This window comes from Canis aureus, chromosome 19, assembly GCF_053574225.1.
Source record: "Canis aureus isolate CA01 chromosome 19, VMU_Caureus_v.1.0, whole genome shotgun sequence".
NCBI classification, from domain to species: Eukaryota; Metazoa; Chordata; class Mammalia; order Carnivora; family Canidae; genus Canis; species Canis aureus.
In genome coordinates, this window is record NC_135629.1 from 25073610 (window position 1) to 25092070 (window position 18461).

Sequence of the window (18461 nt, forward strand, 5' to 3'; positions counted from 1 at the left end):
TTACACTCTGGTTGCTAATCCATTTTGAGATTTTTTTTGTTTTAAATCACTGTTTTGGTATCAATAGTAAAGGTTCATTTGAACAATTTTGTTACCAATTCTCAGTGAGAATTGAAGTGTTCAAGCTATGAGTCAAGTGAACCTGTAGTATTTTCTGTCTTCTCCACTTACTTCCTTTTTCTCCCTAATCCATTTGGCCCGAGATATTTATATTTAGTTGGCAGAGTGGAAATAACTCTCAAGTGAAATTCTCTAAAATCAACAGTTGGGGAAAATGTGATACTCAATAAGGTTCTCTGAGAAGGTTTCTATTTTCCTTGAAATAATCTCCATCTTGCATAGCAGAGCAGTTTTCTCAAGCAGAGGGTGTTCTTGACATTTTCCCAAATGGTTGCAGCTCCTCAAGATTGCTCTGGGAATTTAAATATGTTTATCTAAATTCATCTATCTATTTGCTATTTAAAGAGAAGAATGTTTCAACACATTTGTGAATGGGAAATACTTCTTAAAACTGTTCGGTTCTGAATCAGGACACTTTCCTAAGTCTACCTTTTTATGTAAAAATTGTACAGATTGTTTACTGGCCCATGTGAAATGTTACTGTATTTTACTTTATGCAAATTATATCATAGTGTAGTTTGTCTTTGCCTTTAAAGAGGGTCTCTGGGTTATGAATGAGCAACTTCTCTGAAAACTCAATGCCACTTATCCCACAGATAAGACTTGGTTAAGATTTCTTGGGGAGCCTATGTTGAGTTCTATCCTCTGTTCACCACTCTGTTGATTGGGGAATAATTATTTTTACATAGTTATAACATATTCATACAAATTGGTGTCAAAATAGCAAGGAAACATGTCTTTTCTACTATATCCAATCAGTGTGGTTATCTAGAAAGCCAGGGTAAGTTTTTAGGGCTCAGATGTCCATGGAAGTGGAGGGAGACCCAGTTAAGCCCTCTTCATGGATATTCCTGTATTTCATGTGTAAAGTGCCATGATGGGAAAGCTCTATTTTTGTAGTTGAGTTCATTGTAGAACAGAGAACAGCTACCCAGAATCCATTAGACAGCTGACTTTATGTCATTCATTTTCTTCATATGTGTCTGGATGAAATTAAGTGTTTTTTTAATCCTTAAATTTGTTGTTAGTGGTATAATTTTGATAATTTTCCAAGATCAGATGCTTCATACTAGGATACTTCTCATGGTTCATGGCTGTATTTTGTTTTTATAGATTGTTATTAAAGCAACTTTATGGAGAAATGTTTTGCAAAACATTGTTTACTCATTTCAGGTGTACAGTTTGATGATTTTTAGTAACTTTGTTGAGTTGTGCAACCATCATCATAAGTTTTCATCCTTCCTTCCCCAATAAGATCCCTACTGCCGTTTATGGTTAATTCTTATTCCCACTCCCAGCTATAGGTGACCCCTAATCTATTTTTTGCCTCTAAGTTTGCCTCTTCTGGACATTTCATATACATAGAGTCATATGATGTGTGGCCTTTCATGTCTAGCTTCTTTTGATTAGCATGTTTTTGAGGTTCATCCCTGACAGCATCTATCAGTAGTTGTGTCCTCTATACCACTGAATTTTGTTCCATTGAGTGCATAGTAACTGCATTTTGTTTGTCCATTCACCAGTTGGTGGACATATAGATTGTTTCCAATTGGTGGCCATTGTTAATAACGCTGCTAGGAATATTCACATTAAGGTCTTTGTGTTGACATTTTTCCATTACTCTTGGGTAGATACTTAGTATTGGGACTGTTGAATCATAGGGGTAACTGTGTTTAACTTTTTGAGAAACTACCAGACTGTTTCCCAGAGTAGTGTGTACTATTTTACATTTCTGTCAGCAATGCAGGAGTTTTCCATTTTCTTTATATCCACACCAGTATTTGTTATTTTCTGTCTTTTATAGTATAGTTATTCTAGGAAGTATGGAATGGTAGTTCATTGTGGTTTTCATTTGCATTTTACTACTGACATGATGTTGTGCATCTTTTCATGCGCTTATTAGCCATTCATCTAAATTCTTTGGTAAAGTGGTCATATCTTTGGCCCAGTTTTTTTTTTATTGAATTTTGTCTTATTATTGAGTTGTCAGTGTTATTTATAAATTATGGAGCCAAGTCCTTTGCTGGATATGTGTTTTGCAATTTTTTTTCTCCCAGACTATTGATGGCCATTTCATTTTTCTAATGTTGCTGTTTGAAGTGCAGAAGTTTAGAATTTTAATGAGGTTCAACTTAACAATTTTTTTTCTTTTTTTGAACTGTGTGTTTTGGATGTCATATCTAAGAAGTTTTTCACCATAATCAGGCCTCAAAGATTTTCTCTTATATTTTCTTCTAAAGACTTTATTACTTTTAGCATTTACATTTAAGTCTATGATCCTCTTTGAGTCTGTTTTAATATATGGTATAATTTGAGGGTCTAAGTTAAATCTTTTTGTGTTTGTTGTTGAATCATTTTTAAGCAAGCTATGCTTCCCCCAGTGAATTGGCTTGTCACTTTTGTCAGAAATCAATTGATTATAAGTATAAGGATTTACTTCTGGATTCTCAATTCTGTTCCGTTCATTTATATATCTATATTTATATCATGCAGTAAACAGAAAAATAACCCCCAAAGATGTCTATGTTCTAAGCCCCAGAATCTATGACTGTCTTGCTTTCTATGGTAAAGGGAATTTTGCAGATATAGTTACATATGAATGCTGAGATGGGGAGTATTCTGGGCTTTTGGGTGGGCTCAGTTTAATCATAGAAGTACTTGAAAGTGAAGTAGGTCAGATATGAGATGAAGAAAGGAGGAAATACACACTTGAGTATGATAGGGACTTTGACCCACTGTTCCTGGCTTTGAAGATGAAGGAAGGCAGTCACCAGCCAAGGAAGGTATGTGGTCTCTAGAACCTGGAAACAACTTTCAGCTGATACTCAGTAAATAAATAGGTATTTACGACAACTCCAGGAACTGAATTCTGTTAATAACCTACGTGGGAAAGGACATAGAATCTCGTATACAGCCTTCAGAAAGGCACACAGGCGTGCTAGCACTTTTATTTTAGCCCAGTGAGATTGATTAAGTAGGATATTTCCATTAAGTATGAATATTGCTATATTCCTAGATGTTTTGATCTGGAGTATGTACTCCTGTGCTGCAAAATGGAAAGTAGCTTATTCTTAAGCAAGAGTCAAGCCTGTTTTACTGCTCTGGGTTGTATCATTCACAGCAAGAGGGAGAGTACATTTATTCCTTGTTCAGAGTATGGCTGTAAACCAAGTTCTGTTGTCGAATAGTTATGTCCTGTGTATATATTGTAAGAACACTCATATTTTAATTTTGTGTAAGTTCAAGCAAAAATTGGTAGTACTGCTATTTATAAGCTAAAGAAAGAACCATTTTAATTATTCATTTATTCATTCTTTTATTTGTTCCTCCAGTTGCTGTTATACTTTTTCATCCATTTGGCCATCTGTCCATCTGTTCTCCCATCCATCTAAGAGATGTGAATTAACACATACAGCATGCCATATGATAGATTTTGGGGTGTGAGAGGGAAAGTTATGTCCTTTGCATGGGGAATTCATATGGATAGAAAGTGGTAGAAGACACAGATATAAAAGAAAAATATTAAAGCTTTTCTGTTCACAGGTATAACATGCATAGATGGGTCTATGACCTGAATAATTTCAAATACTGGGGCTTTGTAATCTTTTGGGAGATGGGTCATACTGGAGGAATTTGTTGTTCGTGGACTGCCCATTAGTGCCAGCTCTGGATTGCTTGGTTTATTGTCTTTTGTCATTGCTTCTATCATAACTCTCATGTGTGACATAAACTTTGTTTCTTTGTAGAAAATGGACATGCACAAAAACAACCATGTGTGGTGATGATATGGAAAAAGAGAAAATGCCTATTTGTACAGAAGACAAATTATTCATAGAAAGAAATATCTAATTCGTTGGCAGCTCAGATTTATGACATCAAGGAGTCATCTATCTGTTCTGCAACAAATCAAGAAAAGCTGATTTGTGAACCTGTTTTTACCAGTGTTCCAGTCAGTGCAAAAAAATTTTTTTAAAAATGGTTTTCATTATGCAAGGAAAATTAAGTGGCATGGAGTGAATATTCAGCTAGTGCTCACTTTGGTCCAGATGTTTTGCTGACTGATTTTATTGTGTGATTTTATTTTTCCTGTAAACAGTCCTGTGGAATAAATTCTATTATTCATTTCATTTTACAAATGGGAAAATTGAGGGCAGAGGTTTGGATGCCGTTTTTGCTCAGTGTCAAATAAATGTGTTTTTTTTTGTGGATGTGGCATTTGAACATTGCCCCCTGAGAATTCAGGGTCCTATCTCCTCACTATTTCTAGAGACGTCATGTCAGATCCAGATGCTCACCCAGCGATGGTCAAGTAATGCAGGGTTTCTTAAACTTTACACTATTTATACTTTGGGTCAGCAATTTTTTGTTATAGGGCTGTCCTTTGCATCATGCAATGCTCAGCAGCATCCTTGGCCTCTACTCACCATATGCTGGGAGCAGTGCTTAGTTGAGACCACAAAAAATGTGTCCATACGTTGCCATATATTCTGAGGGACAATATTGCCCTGACCTTGTAACCATTGCAATTAGCAGGCAAATTAGGACTGTGTGCCCTTGTGCACTGAGAAGAAAATCATGGTTAAATGTTTCAAGTAGGTAGAAGAAGTATTAGAGGTATTTTCTCTCTGCCCTAAACAAAGATGCTCTCTATCAGTAATGACATAATTACTTTAGAAGTTGAGGGCAAAGTCCAGACTACTCTTTGGACATGGCCATGTTCTTTATTATACAATTCCTGAGAAAAGAACAGGTGCTCACTTGTAGTTGATGGAACATGGCATGTATCCTCAGCTAGTAACAATTCAGGGATAATGTATATGGGAGGCATCTCAGTTTACTATATATAATTAAATATATAAACAGTCATGGTGGCTTAAAAGAAATATATTTCTTACAGTTCTAGAGGCTAGAATTCCAAGATCAAGGTGTCATCAGGGTTCATTTCAGTCTGAGGCCTCTCTCCTTGGCTTGCAGATGAGGGTCTTTCTTCTGTGTCCTCCCATTGTCTTTTTTCTGTGCCCATCCATCCCTCGTGTCTCCCTCTTCTTATCAGGACACCAATTATGATGGATAGGGCTCCACCCCAGTTACTTCATTTACCTCATTGGGACTTCAACATATGTATTGAGGGGAGCAACATAATTTAGCCAATGATATTCCATCTTCTAGTCTCCCCTTGCTTCAATTTATGTCCTTCTTGCATGTAAACTATTCTCATCCCATCCAAACAGCCCCAAATGTATTGAACCATTCCAGCACCAATTGTAAAATCTTATCTAAATATATAAATCAGCCATGGGTGAGACTGAGTGTGATTCATCTTGAAGAAGAATTCCTCTCCACCTGTGAACCTGCAAAACAGACAAGTGACCTGTTACCACAGTACAATGTGGGGATAGGCATAGGATAGAAATTTCTATTCCAAAAGTGAGAAATCAGAATGAGGAAAGAGGTCACATGTTCCAAGCAAGTTTAAGACAAATTCTGTTAGATTTTAAAGCTGAGGAATAATGGATTTTGTTTGTTTTGATGATACTCTGTCCTCTGAGACCACTGGGATGACAGCCTTTCCTTCTTTGCCCAAAGAGGGCAACAGTGTTGCTCCCTCAGCTCTGCATAGCAGCCTCACCTCTTCCAAAGTAAATATGATTTGAATCTGTATATCCAGAAAGAGAAATAGTAAGTCCTGCTTGATCCTCATATTCTTACAGTTTACAGTCAAGTTGGGGAAACAGATCTGTGCAAATAGTTACATCAAACTAGTATAATCATTAAATAGTTGTAATAAACAGTAAATTCTGTAATTGCTAGAGAGATTATGTTCTAAGATTTTAGAAATTTGATCTGGAATATTCTGGGGGATTTTTTGGTAATTTTTGTTGCCTCATATCTTGTAAGAAATTATTGAATTAATGAATTTTAAAAGGAAAGAATTAATGCATTTGCTTTGGTAAGCTGGAGAATTTCAGGGTTCTAGATAGAATGGGGGTCATAATTGAAAAGTTCATCAGTGTAGTCATCATCCCAAAATATATTTCTAATGTAGTTTTAACCTCCATAAATAAATAATCTTGGCTTAGATTTCGGAATGTTTTCTCCAAATAGCTCTAAATTTGTTCTGAGAGCTTTTAATATTTACTTTTAAAAGCTTCGTACCCCTGGAAGAATGAGGCAAGATAATTTGAAGGATTCATAGTTTGTGTTCAGAAAATATTTGTGAGTTTTCTTTTTTTTTTTTTTTTTTTTTTTTGGCAAGTCAAAATTACTATTTTATTTATTTATTTATTTATTTTTTTTTTTTTAATTTATTTTTTTTTATTGGTGTTCAATTTACTAACATACAGAATAACACCCAGTGCCCGTCACCCATTCACTCCCACCCCCCGCCCTCCTCCCCTTCTACCACCCCTAGTTCGTTTCCCAGAGTTAGCAGTCTTTACGTTCTGTCTCCCTTTCTGATATTTCCCACACATTTCTTCTCCCTTCCCTTATTTTTCCTTTCACTATTATTTATATTCCCCAAATGAATGAGAACATATAATGTTTGTCCTTCTCCGACTGACTCACTTCACTCAGCATAATACCCTCCAGTTCCATCCACGTTGAAGCAAATGGCGGGTATTTGTCATTTCTAATAGCTGAGTAATATTCCATTGTATACATAAACCACATCTTCTTTATCCATTCATCTTTCGTTGGACACCGAGGCTCCTTCCACAGTTTGGCTATCGTGGCCATTGCTGCTAGAAACATCGGGGTGCAGGTGTCCCGGCGTTTCATTGCATTTGTATCTTTGGGGTAAATCCCCAACAGTGCAATTGCTGGGTCGTAGGGCAGGTCTATTTTTAACTGTTTGAGGAACCTCCACACAGTTTTCCAGAGTGGCTGCACCAGTTCACATTCCCACCAACAGTGTAGGAGGGTTCCCTTTTCTCCGCATCCTCTCCAACATTTGTTGTTTCCTGCCTTGTTAATTTTCCCCATTCTCACTGGTGTGAGGTGGTATCTCATTGTAGTTTTGATTTGTATTTCCCTGATGGCAAGTGATGCAGAGCATTTTCTCATATGCATGTTGGCCATGTCTATGTCTTCCTCTGTGAGATTTCTGTTCATGTCTTTTGCCCATTTCATGATTGGATTGTTTGTTTCTTTGGTGTTGAGTTTAATAAGTTCTTTATAGATCTTGGAAACTAGCCCTTTATCTGATATGTCATTTGCAAATATCTTCTCCCATTCTGTAGGTTGTCTTTGAGTTTTGTTGACTGTATCCTTTGCTGTGCAAAAGCTTCTTATCTTGATGAAGTCCCAATAGTTCATTTTTGCTTTTGTTTCTTTTGCCTTTGTGGATGTATCTTGCAAGAAGTTACTATGGCCGAGTTCAAAAAGGGTGTTGCCTGTGTTCTTCTCTAGGATTTTGATGGAATCTTGTCTCACATTTAGATCTTTCATCCATTTTGAGTTTATCTTTGTGTATGGTGAAAGAGAGTGGTCTAGTTTCATTCTTCTGCATGTGGATGTCCAATTTTCCCAGCACCATTTATTGAAGAGACTGTCTTTCTTCCAATGGATAGTCTTTCCTCCTTTATCGAATATTAGTTGCCCATAAAGTTCAGGGTCCACTTCTGGATTCTCTATTCTGTTCCACTGATCTATGTGTCTGTTTTTGTGCCAGTACCACACTGTCTTGATGACCACAGCTTTGTAGTACAACCTGAAATCTGGCATTGTGATGCCCCCAGATATGGTTTTCTTTTTTAAAATTCCCCTGGCTATTCGGGGTCTTTTCTGATTCCACACAAATCTTAAAATAATTTGTTCTAACTCTCTGAAGAAAGTCCATGGTATTTTGATAGGGATTGCATTAAACGTGTATATTGCCCTGGGTAACATTGACATTTTCACAATATTAATTCTGCCAATCCATGAGCATGGAATATTTTTCCATCTCTTTGTGTCTTCCTCAATTTCTTTCAGAAGTGTTCTATAGTTTTGAGGGTATAGATCCTTTACATCTTTGGTGAGGTTTATTCCTAGGTATCTTATGCTTTTGGGTGCAATTGTAAATGGGATTGACTCCTTAATTTCTCTTTCTTCAGTCTCATTGTTAGTGTATAGAAATGCCACTGACTTCTGGGCATTGATTTTGTATCCTGCCACGCTACCGAATTGCTGTATGAGTTCTAGCAATCTTGGGGTGGAGACTTTTGGGTTTTCTATGTAGAGTATCATGTCATCGGCGAAGAGAGAGAGTTTGACTTCTTCTTTGCCAATTTGAATGCCTTTAATGTCTTTTTGTTGTCTGATTGCTGAGGCTAGGACTTCCAGTACTATGTTGAATAGCAGTGGTGAGAGTGGACATCCCTGTCTTGTTCCTGATCTTAGGGGAAAGGCTCCCAGTGCTTCCCCATTGAGAATGATATTTGCTGTGGGCTTTTCATAGATGGCTTTTAAGATGTCGAGGAATGTTCCCTCTATCCCTACACTCTGAAGAGTTTTAATCAGGAATGGATGCTGTATTTTGTCAAATGCTTTCTCTGCATCCAATGAGAGGATCATATGGTTCTTGGTTTTTCTCTTGCTGATATGATGAATCACATTGATTGTTTTACGGGTGTTGAACCAGCCTTGTGTCCCAGGGATAAATCCTACTTGGTCATGGTGAATAATTTTCTTAATGTACTGTTGGATCCTATTGGCCAGTATCTTGTTGAGAATTTTTGCATCCATGTTCATCAGGGATATTGGTCTGTAATTCTCCTTTTTGGCGGGGTCTTTGTCTGGCTTTGGAATTAAGGTGATGCTGGCTTCATAGAACGAATTTGGAAGTACTCCATCTCTTTCTATCTTTCCAAACAGCTTTAGGAGAATAGGTATGATTTCTTCTTTAAACGTTTGATAAAATTCTCCTGGGAAGCCATCTGGCCCTGGACTCTTGTGTCTTGGGAGGTTTTTGATGACTGCTTCAATTTCCTCCCTGGTTATTGGCCTGTTCAGGTTTTCTATTTCTTCCTGTTCCAGTTTTGGTAGTTTGTGGCTTTCCAGGAATGCGTCCATTTCTTCTAGATTGCCTAATTTATTGGCGTATAGCTGTTCATAATATGTTTTTAAAATCGTTTGTATTTCCTTGGTGTTGGTAGTGATCTCTCCTTTCTCATTCATGATTTTATTAATTTGAGTCTTCTCTCTCTTCTTTTTAATAAGGCTGGCTAATGGTTTATCTATCTTATTAATTCTTTCAAAGAACCAACTCCTGGTTCTGTTGATCTGTTCCACAGTTCTTCTGGTCTCGATTTCGTTGAGTTCTGCTCGAATCTTTATTAACTCCCTTCTTCTCTTGGGTGTAGGATCTATTTGCTGTTTTTTCTCTAGCTCCTTTATGTGTAAGGTTAGCTTTTGTATTTGAGTTCTTTCCAGTTTTTGAATGGATGCTTGTATTGCGATGTATTTCCCCCTTAGGACTGCTTTTGCTGCATCCCAAAGATTTTGAACGGTTGTATCTTCATTCTCATTAGTTTCCATGAATCTTTTTAATTCTTCCTTAATTTCCTGGTTGACCCTTTTATCTTTTAGCAGGATGGTCCTTAACCTCCATGTGTTTGAGGTCCTTCCAAACTTCTTGTTGTGATTTAGTTCTAATTTCAAGGCATTATGGTCCGAGAATATGCAGGGGACAATCCCAGTCTTTTGGTATCGGTTCAGACCCGATTTGTGACCCAATATGTGGTCTATTCTGGAGAAAGTTCCATGTGCACTTGAGAAGAATGTGTATTCAGTTGAGTTTGGATGTAAAGTTCTGTAGATATCTGTGAAATCCATCTGGTCCAGTGTATCATTTAAAGCTCTCGTTTCTTTGGAGATGTTTTGCTTAGAAGACCTATCGAGTATAGAAAGAGCTAGATTGAAGTCACCAAGTATAAGTGTATTATTATCTAAGTATTTCTTCACTTTGGTTAATAATTGATTTATATATTTGGCAGCTCCCACATTCGGAGCATATATATTGAGGATTGTTAAGTCCTCTTGTTGAATAGATCCTTTAAGTATGATATAGTGTCCCTCTTCATCTCTCACTACAGTCTTTGGGGTAAATTTTAGTTTATCTGATATAAGGATGGCTACCCCTGCTTTCTTTTGAGGACCATTCGAATGGTAAATGGTTCTCCAACCTTTTATTTTCAGGCTGTAGGTGTCCTTCTGTCTAAAATGAGTCTCTTGTAGACAGCAAATAGATGGGTCCTGCTTTTTTATCCAGTCTGAAACCCTGCGCCTTTTGATGGGGTCATTAAGCCCATTCACATTCAGAGTTACTATTGAGAGATATGAGTTTAGTGTCATCATGATATCTATTCAGTCTTTGTTTTTGTGGACTGTTCCACTGAACTTCTTCTTAAAGGGGAATTTTAAGAGTCCCCCTTAAAATTTCTTGCAGAGCTGGTTTGGAGGTCACATATTCTTTCAGTTGCTGCCTGTCTTGGAAGCTCTTTATCTCTCCTTCCATTTTGAATGAGAGCCTTGCTGGATAAAGTATTCTTGGTTGCATGTTCTTCTCATTTAGGACCCTGAATATATCCTGCCAGCCCTTTCTGGCCTGCCAGGTCTCTGTGGAGAGGTCTGCTGTTACCCTAATACTCCTCCCCATAAAAGTCAGGGATTTCTTGTCTCTTGCTGCTTTAAGGATCTTCTCCTTATCTTTGGAATTTGCAAGCTTCACAATTAAATGTCGAGGTGTTGAACGGTTTTTATTGATTTTAGGGGGGGATCTCTCTATTTCCTGGATCTGAATGCCTGTTTCCCTTCCCAGATTAGGAAAGTTTTCAGCTAGAATTTGTTCAAATACATATTCTGGCCCTCTGTCCCTTTCGGCGCCCTCGGGAACCCCAATTAAACGTAGGTTTTTCTTCCTCAGGCTGTCGTTTATTTCCCTTAATCTATCTTCATGGTCTTTTAATTGTTTGTCTCTTTTTTCCTCAGTTTCCCTCTTTGCTATCAACTTGTCTTCTAGGTCACTCACTCGTTCTTCCACTTCGTTAACCCTCGTCGTTAGGACTTCTAGTTTGGATTGCATCTCATTCAATTGATTTTTAATTTCTGCCTGATTAGCTCTAAATTCTGCAGTCATGAAGTCTCTTGAGTCCTTTATACTTTTTTCTAGAGCCACCAGTAGCTGTATAATAGTGCTTCTGAATTGGCTTTCTGACATTGAATTGTAATCCAGATTTTGTAACTCTGTGGAAGAGAGGACTGTTTCTGATTCTTTCTTTTGAGGTGAGGTTTTCCTTCTAGTCATTTTGCTCAGTGCAGAGTGGCCAAAAGCAAGTTGTATTGGGAAAAAGAGAAAAAGAGAGGAGAGAAAGAAGGAAAGAAAAGAGAAAGAGAAAAAAAAAGGGAAGAAAAAGAAAAAAAAAACGAAAAAAAAAAAAGAAGAAAAAGAGAAAGAAAAAGAAAGGAGAAAAAAAGGGGGTGGAAGGAAACAAATCAAAAAGCAAAACAAAATAAAAACAAAAACAAAAACAAAAACAAACAAACAAAAAAAGAACCACCGGGGAGTATCTTCTGATTCTGTGTACTTTAAGTCCCTTGGCTTCTCCTGGAAGTTGTCCGTCAGCTGGTCTTCTGGGGGAGGGGCCTGTTGTGCTGATTTTCAGGTGTTAGCAGTTGGGGGAGCTGCTGTGCCCCTGCCTGGTGCAGGGCTCAGTGGGGGTTGTTTACTCCGTGAGGCCGCAGGAGGAACAGCCCCAGTGGCGGGGCAGCTCTGGAGCCCTGGATTCAGCTCCGGCAGGAACTCCGTCTGCAGGGCCTGGAGGCTCCGGGGCGGGGCCGCTGATCTGCTCAGCTGGGGCAGGAGCGTCCTTGGTGTCCTGGGCCCTCCCGGCCTCTGCCTGTCCCGGGGGAGGCGGGATCCTGGGCTGTGTCCCGGCGCCCTGTGCTCCGGAGCCTGCGCTGGTGGATTCGCGCTCCCGGGCCGCGCAGCCCCCTCCGCGGAGCCGCCGCCCGAGCCCCTCCAGCTGCTCCGGGTCCCGCCGGGTCCCGCCGTGCGCGCTGCAGCCCTTAGGGAGCTCGGCGCACTCTCCTGGGTGCGCAGTTGCTGTTACTGTCCCCGGGAGCCCGAGGGCATCCCCGCCCCCCTGGGTCCTGCTCCAACTCCCCACGAGCCCCTTTCCCCCGGGAAGGTCGTGCAGCTCCTGCGTCTCCGGGACGGGGCTCTCCTGTCCTGGGGACACTCGCCCCGGCCTCAGCCCGGCTCCTCGCGGGGCCCCTCCCCCTTGGAGGCCTTTGTTTCTTTATTTCTTTTTCCCCGTCTTCCTACCTTGATAGAAGCGCGAACTCTTCTCACTGTAGCATTCCAGCTGGTCTCTCTTTAAATCTCAGGCCGAATTCATAGATTTTCAGGATAATTTGAAGGTTTTCTAGGTAGTTTGGTGGAGACAGGTGATTTGGGGACCCTACTCTTCCGCCATCTTGCTCCTCCCCCAAAATTCGTGAGTTTTCTTTAAAAAACAATTCACTTGTCCACACAAAAACTTGCACACAGATGTTTATAGCAGGTTTACTCATACTTGACAAAACTTGGAAGCAACCAAGACATCCTTCAATAGGTGAATGGATAAATAAACTGCAACATCCAGACAATGGGATATTTTTTAGCACTAAAAAGAAAGGAGATATCAAGCCATGAAAAGACCTGGAAGAAACAAATCCATATTAGCAAGTGAAAGAAACCAGTCTGAAAAGGCTACAATCTGTTTGATTCCAACTATGTAACTTTCGTTACAGAAAAGTCAAAATTGTGGAGACAGTAGGAAGATCATTGGTTGCTGGGAGTTTGTGGGAGGGGAGGGATAAGTAGGCAGAGGACAGAGGATTTTTAGGGCAGTGAAACTATTTGTGATTCTGTAATGATGGATACATGACCAAACCCATAGGCTGTACCACCAAGAGTGAATCGTAATGTAAAGTGTGTGGACTTTAGGTGATTATTTTGTCATTGTAGGTTCCTCAGTTATACCAATGGTACCCTCTGGTGGGGGATGTTGAAAATAGGGGAGACTGGCTGTGCATGGGAGTTGGGATATATGGGAAATGTACCTTCTGCTCAGTTTTGCTCTGCACCTAAAACTGGTCTCAAAAAAAATAAAATCTTTTTTTTTTTTTTTTTTAAAGAAGTCTCTTAAGTTTTCTTTAAGACCAGGATGGAAAGCCTTTGCTTTCTCACATTTTCTCTCATTTGTCTTGTCCTATGTTGCTGTGGAATCTCAGGCTTATATGGGATCAAAGAATCATATTGCTTTTTAGTCTTCTACTTATTTTTCATCCTTTCCTTACTTTATACTTTAAAATTGATTTAATGCTCTTCCTTCAGAGTTAGAGCCAGCTGGGTCTCACCATTTGGTTGAAAACCACACCCATCACTCTTTCCTCATTTGCAGGATATCAGATTTTCCTTATTCTGTTGCCTTTTGTGTAAAGGTGAATCCCCTTTTCTTTGGCACATTTAAGCTCAACAGTGAATTTTTCTTAAATTGAAAAATGTTCAGTGACTGTAATACCACAGTTCTTTCGCCATCGTGGCCTACCACTTAGGAGCAACAAAAGTCATGTAAGACTGGCCTCCATAGTGCCTGTGTTTTACATTTTGGCAGTGTTTTATTTCTACCAATGCTTCTTGAGAGAGCTAATCAAATCCCATCTTTATTCTTTGCTGAGACAGTTAATAGGGTTGTCATCTCCACCTTTTCTTTCCTCTCCATATCTTTTTGGGGTTACATACAATTGAAATAACTTTCTAGAGTGATAGTGCCTGAAAACATTTTCTGAAGAACAAAGAGACAGATTCTCTTTGTATATAAATAAAGAAGATGGTTTATGCTGAATGAATGAAGAACCTTTTAATAAAACATTGCCCCTCCTCTACTTTGGTTCTCCTAGGGGGAAAAAAATCAATTTTATGTTCTTCAGGTGTGAAGAAAGATCAAAAGGAAAAGCTGACAGTCTCAACAGAGGGCAAGGTGGGACTTCTGATTTAGGCTCTGTTTCTCTGGTGGACTTTAAGCAGCCTCTTTCCAAATGGAATAAATTGGCAGAGACTTGAGTTTTCTTCTGTGACATTGGAAAGAAGAGTGAACAGAATAAAAAGATTGCCAAAATGTTTTCAGATTCCTGTTTTAGTCTTGAAATTTTTCATATAAGAAGTTCCACCATACTAAAATGCAGCATATCTTACCTTTAAAAATATTGTGTTAATTTCCAGTGATTTTCCCCCCTCCCTTCCAAAGGAGGTTAAACATACTGCAGTTATGAAGCATTAAAAATGGAGAATGGAACACATCCATAATTATAAAGGTAATCATTAATCTTTAAAATCCTAGATAATTAGATCTTTTAAATTTCTTAGAAGTTAATTTTATTTGCTTGGAGAAAAACATAATGGTTTCTCTTTACTTCTGGTATATGTGTTTTTAATGAACACAATTCAATTAAAAAATAGAAACTGTATTATTAGTGGAAGATAGTGGAGGAATTTTTGCTTTGCAAAATCCACTATTAAATCTGGGAAGAAAATATGCTTTTTAATTTTAGAAAATAAGTGCATTGTTTTCAGAACTTCTATAAGTAATGTGTGGTCATAGTAGAAAAGTTGAAATGAGAGGGAATTATAAAGAAGAAAGTAAAACTCATCTATTTGATTTTTCCTATGTGAAAATATATATATTAACTATTTTCACATAGCTTTATTTCACAAAATTGAGATCATACTTTATAAAGTGAGATCATACTTTATATAGTTGTAGTCTGCTGTTTTACATTAATATAGTAGATGAAAATTTTCTCATGTAAATATTACCCCAAATAAAATTGCAATAATTGTATTAAAACAAATTTATTTGATGAATAAGAATGACTTAACCATTTTTCTATATTTATTCTAAATTTACAACCTGAGAAGTTAAAGGTATAACTTTATAAGGCCAAAGATACACTGGAATTTTCACCATCTTCAAAGAACCAAGAGTTCACAGAAAAGGCTTATCAACTGCCTGATGCTTAAGCATCCTTCTGCAAATGCTTGTCTTTGAGTATAAAATCTTGTCTTTTTTTTTTTTTTTTAATCTTGTCTTAATTGGACATGTGAGTCCAATCCCTTCCACTGTCCTGTGCTCTCTCTGATTAGGCTGGGTTGCCACCACAGTAACTGGAATAGAGTACAACACAATAAATCAAAGAGGAAAGAATGATATTCAGATATGGCAGGCTTCTGAGATGGACAAGAGTTTTTGGGCATTTCCAATTTAAACAGTGAATATACTCTGTGACTTTGGGAGACAGCTGCCTTGTAGTGCTGAGCTCACCCCATTTCACAGATGCATTCAGCTGTATGGAGCAGTTGCAGTGTGCCAGGCACTGGGGAGAGTGTTTATGATACATGATGAATGAAACATAGTTCATGCACACAGAGAGTTCACAGGTTACTGAAGGTGACCAATAACTCTAGTACAGTGTGATAAACACAGTAGTAGAAATATAGGTAAGTTATGGGGACAGACAGCTTACAAACCTTACCTGGGGAGTTAGGAAGGCTTTTCAGGGACAGTGGCATTTCTCACACTGACAGATTATGGAAGCAATTTATTTGTAGCCAATATTATATGGTTTGGATTCAAAACAGTGACTGGTTGAAAGGTATTAAATTTTTAAACACATGGCACATTTGTATTTTAATAGCTAATATTGGATTGCAGAGTTGGGATAAGACTAAAATCCATAAAGTAACTGGATTTTACACAGAAACCTCCAGGCCATCCTGTAATGCCACTATACATTTATTAAAAAGAAAACTATGCCATATTCAGTAGAGTTTTTATTACTATTCTTCATAAATCAGGAAGATTTTATTTAGAGTATATATATATATGACTGCATCAAGTAGTTTATGAAATAATCTGTAGATGACTTTTTCCCTTCCTAGACATAAGCCCAGTGAAGGCAAGGACCCTGTTAATTTACTTCTGTATCCCCAGCACCTAGTACAGTGCCTGACGCATAGCACATGTATTTAATAATGCATTCCTCTCAAAATTATCCTTAAGATAAGTATTCATTGATTTTGTTAGGTGACCAAGAATTGCCTACTAGTTTGATTTTCGTATGCCACAGATTGAAAATCTCATATCTGCTTCATTACTTTAAAAAATCCAGTGGAAGAATAAAAATGCTATCACAACACAAGGTACATTTTATTTTCACTGCGGAGGAGAAGTGCAGTTCTAAGATTACAAATAACATTGCATGTTTATGTCACTGACTTTTTTACAAAATTATGAGATTTTTCTCAGACTAGAGTAGTAGGATTTCAAGCTCCAAGTGTTTTGTATAGATTCTAAACCACATAATAACACAGGCATGTGAAGCACCCAGGAAAAAGTATTTCCTTTAGGAACTCTTGTCCATTATAGTGGTGAACATAGAGATTATAATTGTGGCATTCGGTTTCCATCCAGTTTAACCATTGTAGTATGCTGCCCTGGCTTACTTCCTCCCCTATTTCAGTAGACTGCTTTATAGGTTTCTGGAAATCTAAATCAAATTCACATATGAAATAAACATTGTAGAAAAAAAGAAACCACTCATCATTCAGTGAGCTCCGTAAATCAGCTCAAATAAGTGTATATGCTAGGATCTAACTCTTCAGATGTAACCTTCCAAGGGAAAGAAAACTATCCAACAAAATGGAGACTGCTTACTTCCCATGTGGGGAGCCTGCTCTATTTACAAAAAGAAAGAGTATGTTAGATTGCTCAGATTACATTGCTATTGCAAATATGGTTAATTTTTCTAGAGTGAAAAACATCTTGAAGTTTTTAAACTTTATTTTTCCCCCTTTATTCTTTCACATATACATTAATTAATTGGCAGAAGAGGACTTCAGGGATATCTAGTACCTTTCTTCTTTTCTAGCAATCGCTAATAGTTCAAATATAGGTCCCTTAAGAACTTTGATGAGGCTTGGTCAGCTTAGCAAGTAATGTATTGTACATTCTGTTCCATACCTTGTGGTTTTCCACTGAACAGTATCTTAGAGTTCATTATATAGGGAACTTCATTCATCCCAGTTTGTGGATATACCATACTAACTTAAGCATCTCTGCAGAACCCGTCTCCTCAGCTGTTCTTGTTAACGGTGCAAAAATACTGTCCTAAGGTAACTGAGGACTTGAAATTCAAGGAGTCAGGAACAAGAGAGCATTTTACAGATGACCCAATTCACTCAAAGTAGAAGAGGCTTGGTTCTCCCTGCAATACCGCAGTCTTCTTCACTGTTCACAACAGAATTCCAAAAACTGTTCCCTGATACAGTGATTTCTGACCTAGGCTCTGGGGAGCCTAGGGTATCTGGGGATACCCAGATAACCCAACACATTTCCAGTCTGTTTTTGTGGTATTGAGTGATTTATCAGAGAATGCATGTGATGAAATTTATTTTACATATTATGAAGTATAATTATGATTATAAATAATAAACTAATAAAAATAAGTTTAAGATAATGAAGTATAAATTATATATATTATAAATTATATTGAATGTGGAATTTGCTTGAATTCAATTAATAATTAATCAAGTATAGGAGGTGCCTGGGTGACTCAGTCAGTTAGGTGTTCCACTCTTGATTTCTGCTCAGGTCATGATCTCACGATTGTGGGACCAAGCCCCATGTGGGGCTCCATGCTCAGCAGGGAGTATGTTTGATATTCTCTTTGTCTCCCTCTGTTCCCCACCCATTTCATGTTCTCTCTCTGTCTCTCAGATAAATAAATGAATCTTAAAAAAATAACTTTATTCCCCCTCTGGCTCTCTCTTTCTCAAACAAATAAATAAGACACTGGATGGCTTAGTCATTTAAGCATATGCCTTCAGCTCAAGTCATAATCCCAGAGTCCTAGGATTGAGTCCCACATCATGATCCCAGGGTCCTAGGATTGAGTCCCACATCGAGGCATCTGCTCCTCCATCTCCCACTGCTTCTCCCCAGGCTTGTGCTATCTCTCTTGCTCACTGTCTCTCTCAAATAAATAAAATCTGTAAAAAAAAAAAAATCTTTTTAAGAATAATAAAGTATAAGTTATATATTTATACATTTTAGAAATCATAGTATTTAAATATATATTTTTCATAGATGTATATACATATACAGCCTACTAATGTTTGCATGAATCAAACTTTTTAACCTTAATAAGAATACTATTAATAGGAATAGTAGGAACCACTACCTACTGAGCACTTACTTTGTGCCAGATGTTTTGTTAGGGCAGTTTATATAGGCACATTTTGATTCTTCTACAACCAT

The 18461-nt window shown here is 37.9% G+C and overlaps 1 protein-coding gene across 2 annotated transcripts in view; it reads left to right on the forward strand.

The window, feature by feature from the left end:
- The window catches only part of SUCLG2 (succinate-CoA ligase GDP-forming subunit beta), a 263193-nt gene that overhangs the window by 94531 nt on the left and 150201 nt on the right, over nucleotides 1-18461 (forward strand). The window contains exon 1 of one of the 2 annotated variants that reach the window (XM_077858124.1): nucleotides 14421-14460. The exons of the other annotated variant lie outside the window; for it this stretch is intronic. Within the exon in view, the coding sequence (XP_077714250.1) occupies nucleotides 14436-14460 (25 nt within the window). The 5' untranslated portion in view covers nucleotides 14421-14435. Of the gene's footprint in view, nucleotides 1-14420; nucleotides 14461-18461 lie in introns of those variants that run through there. 2 annotated transcript variants of the gene reach the window in all.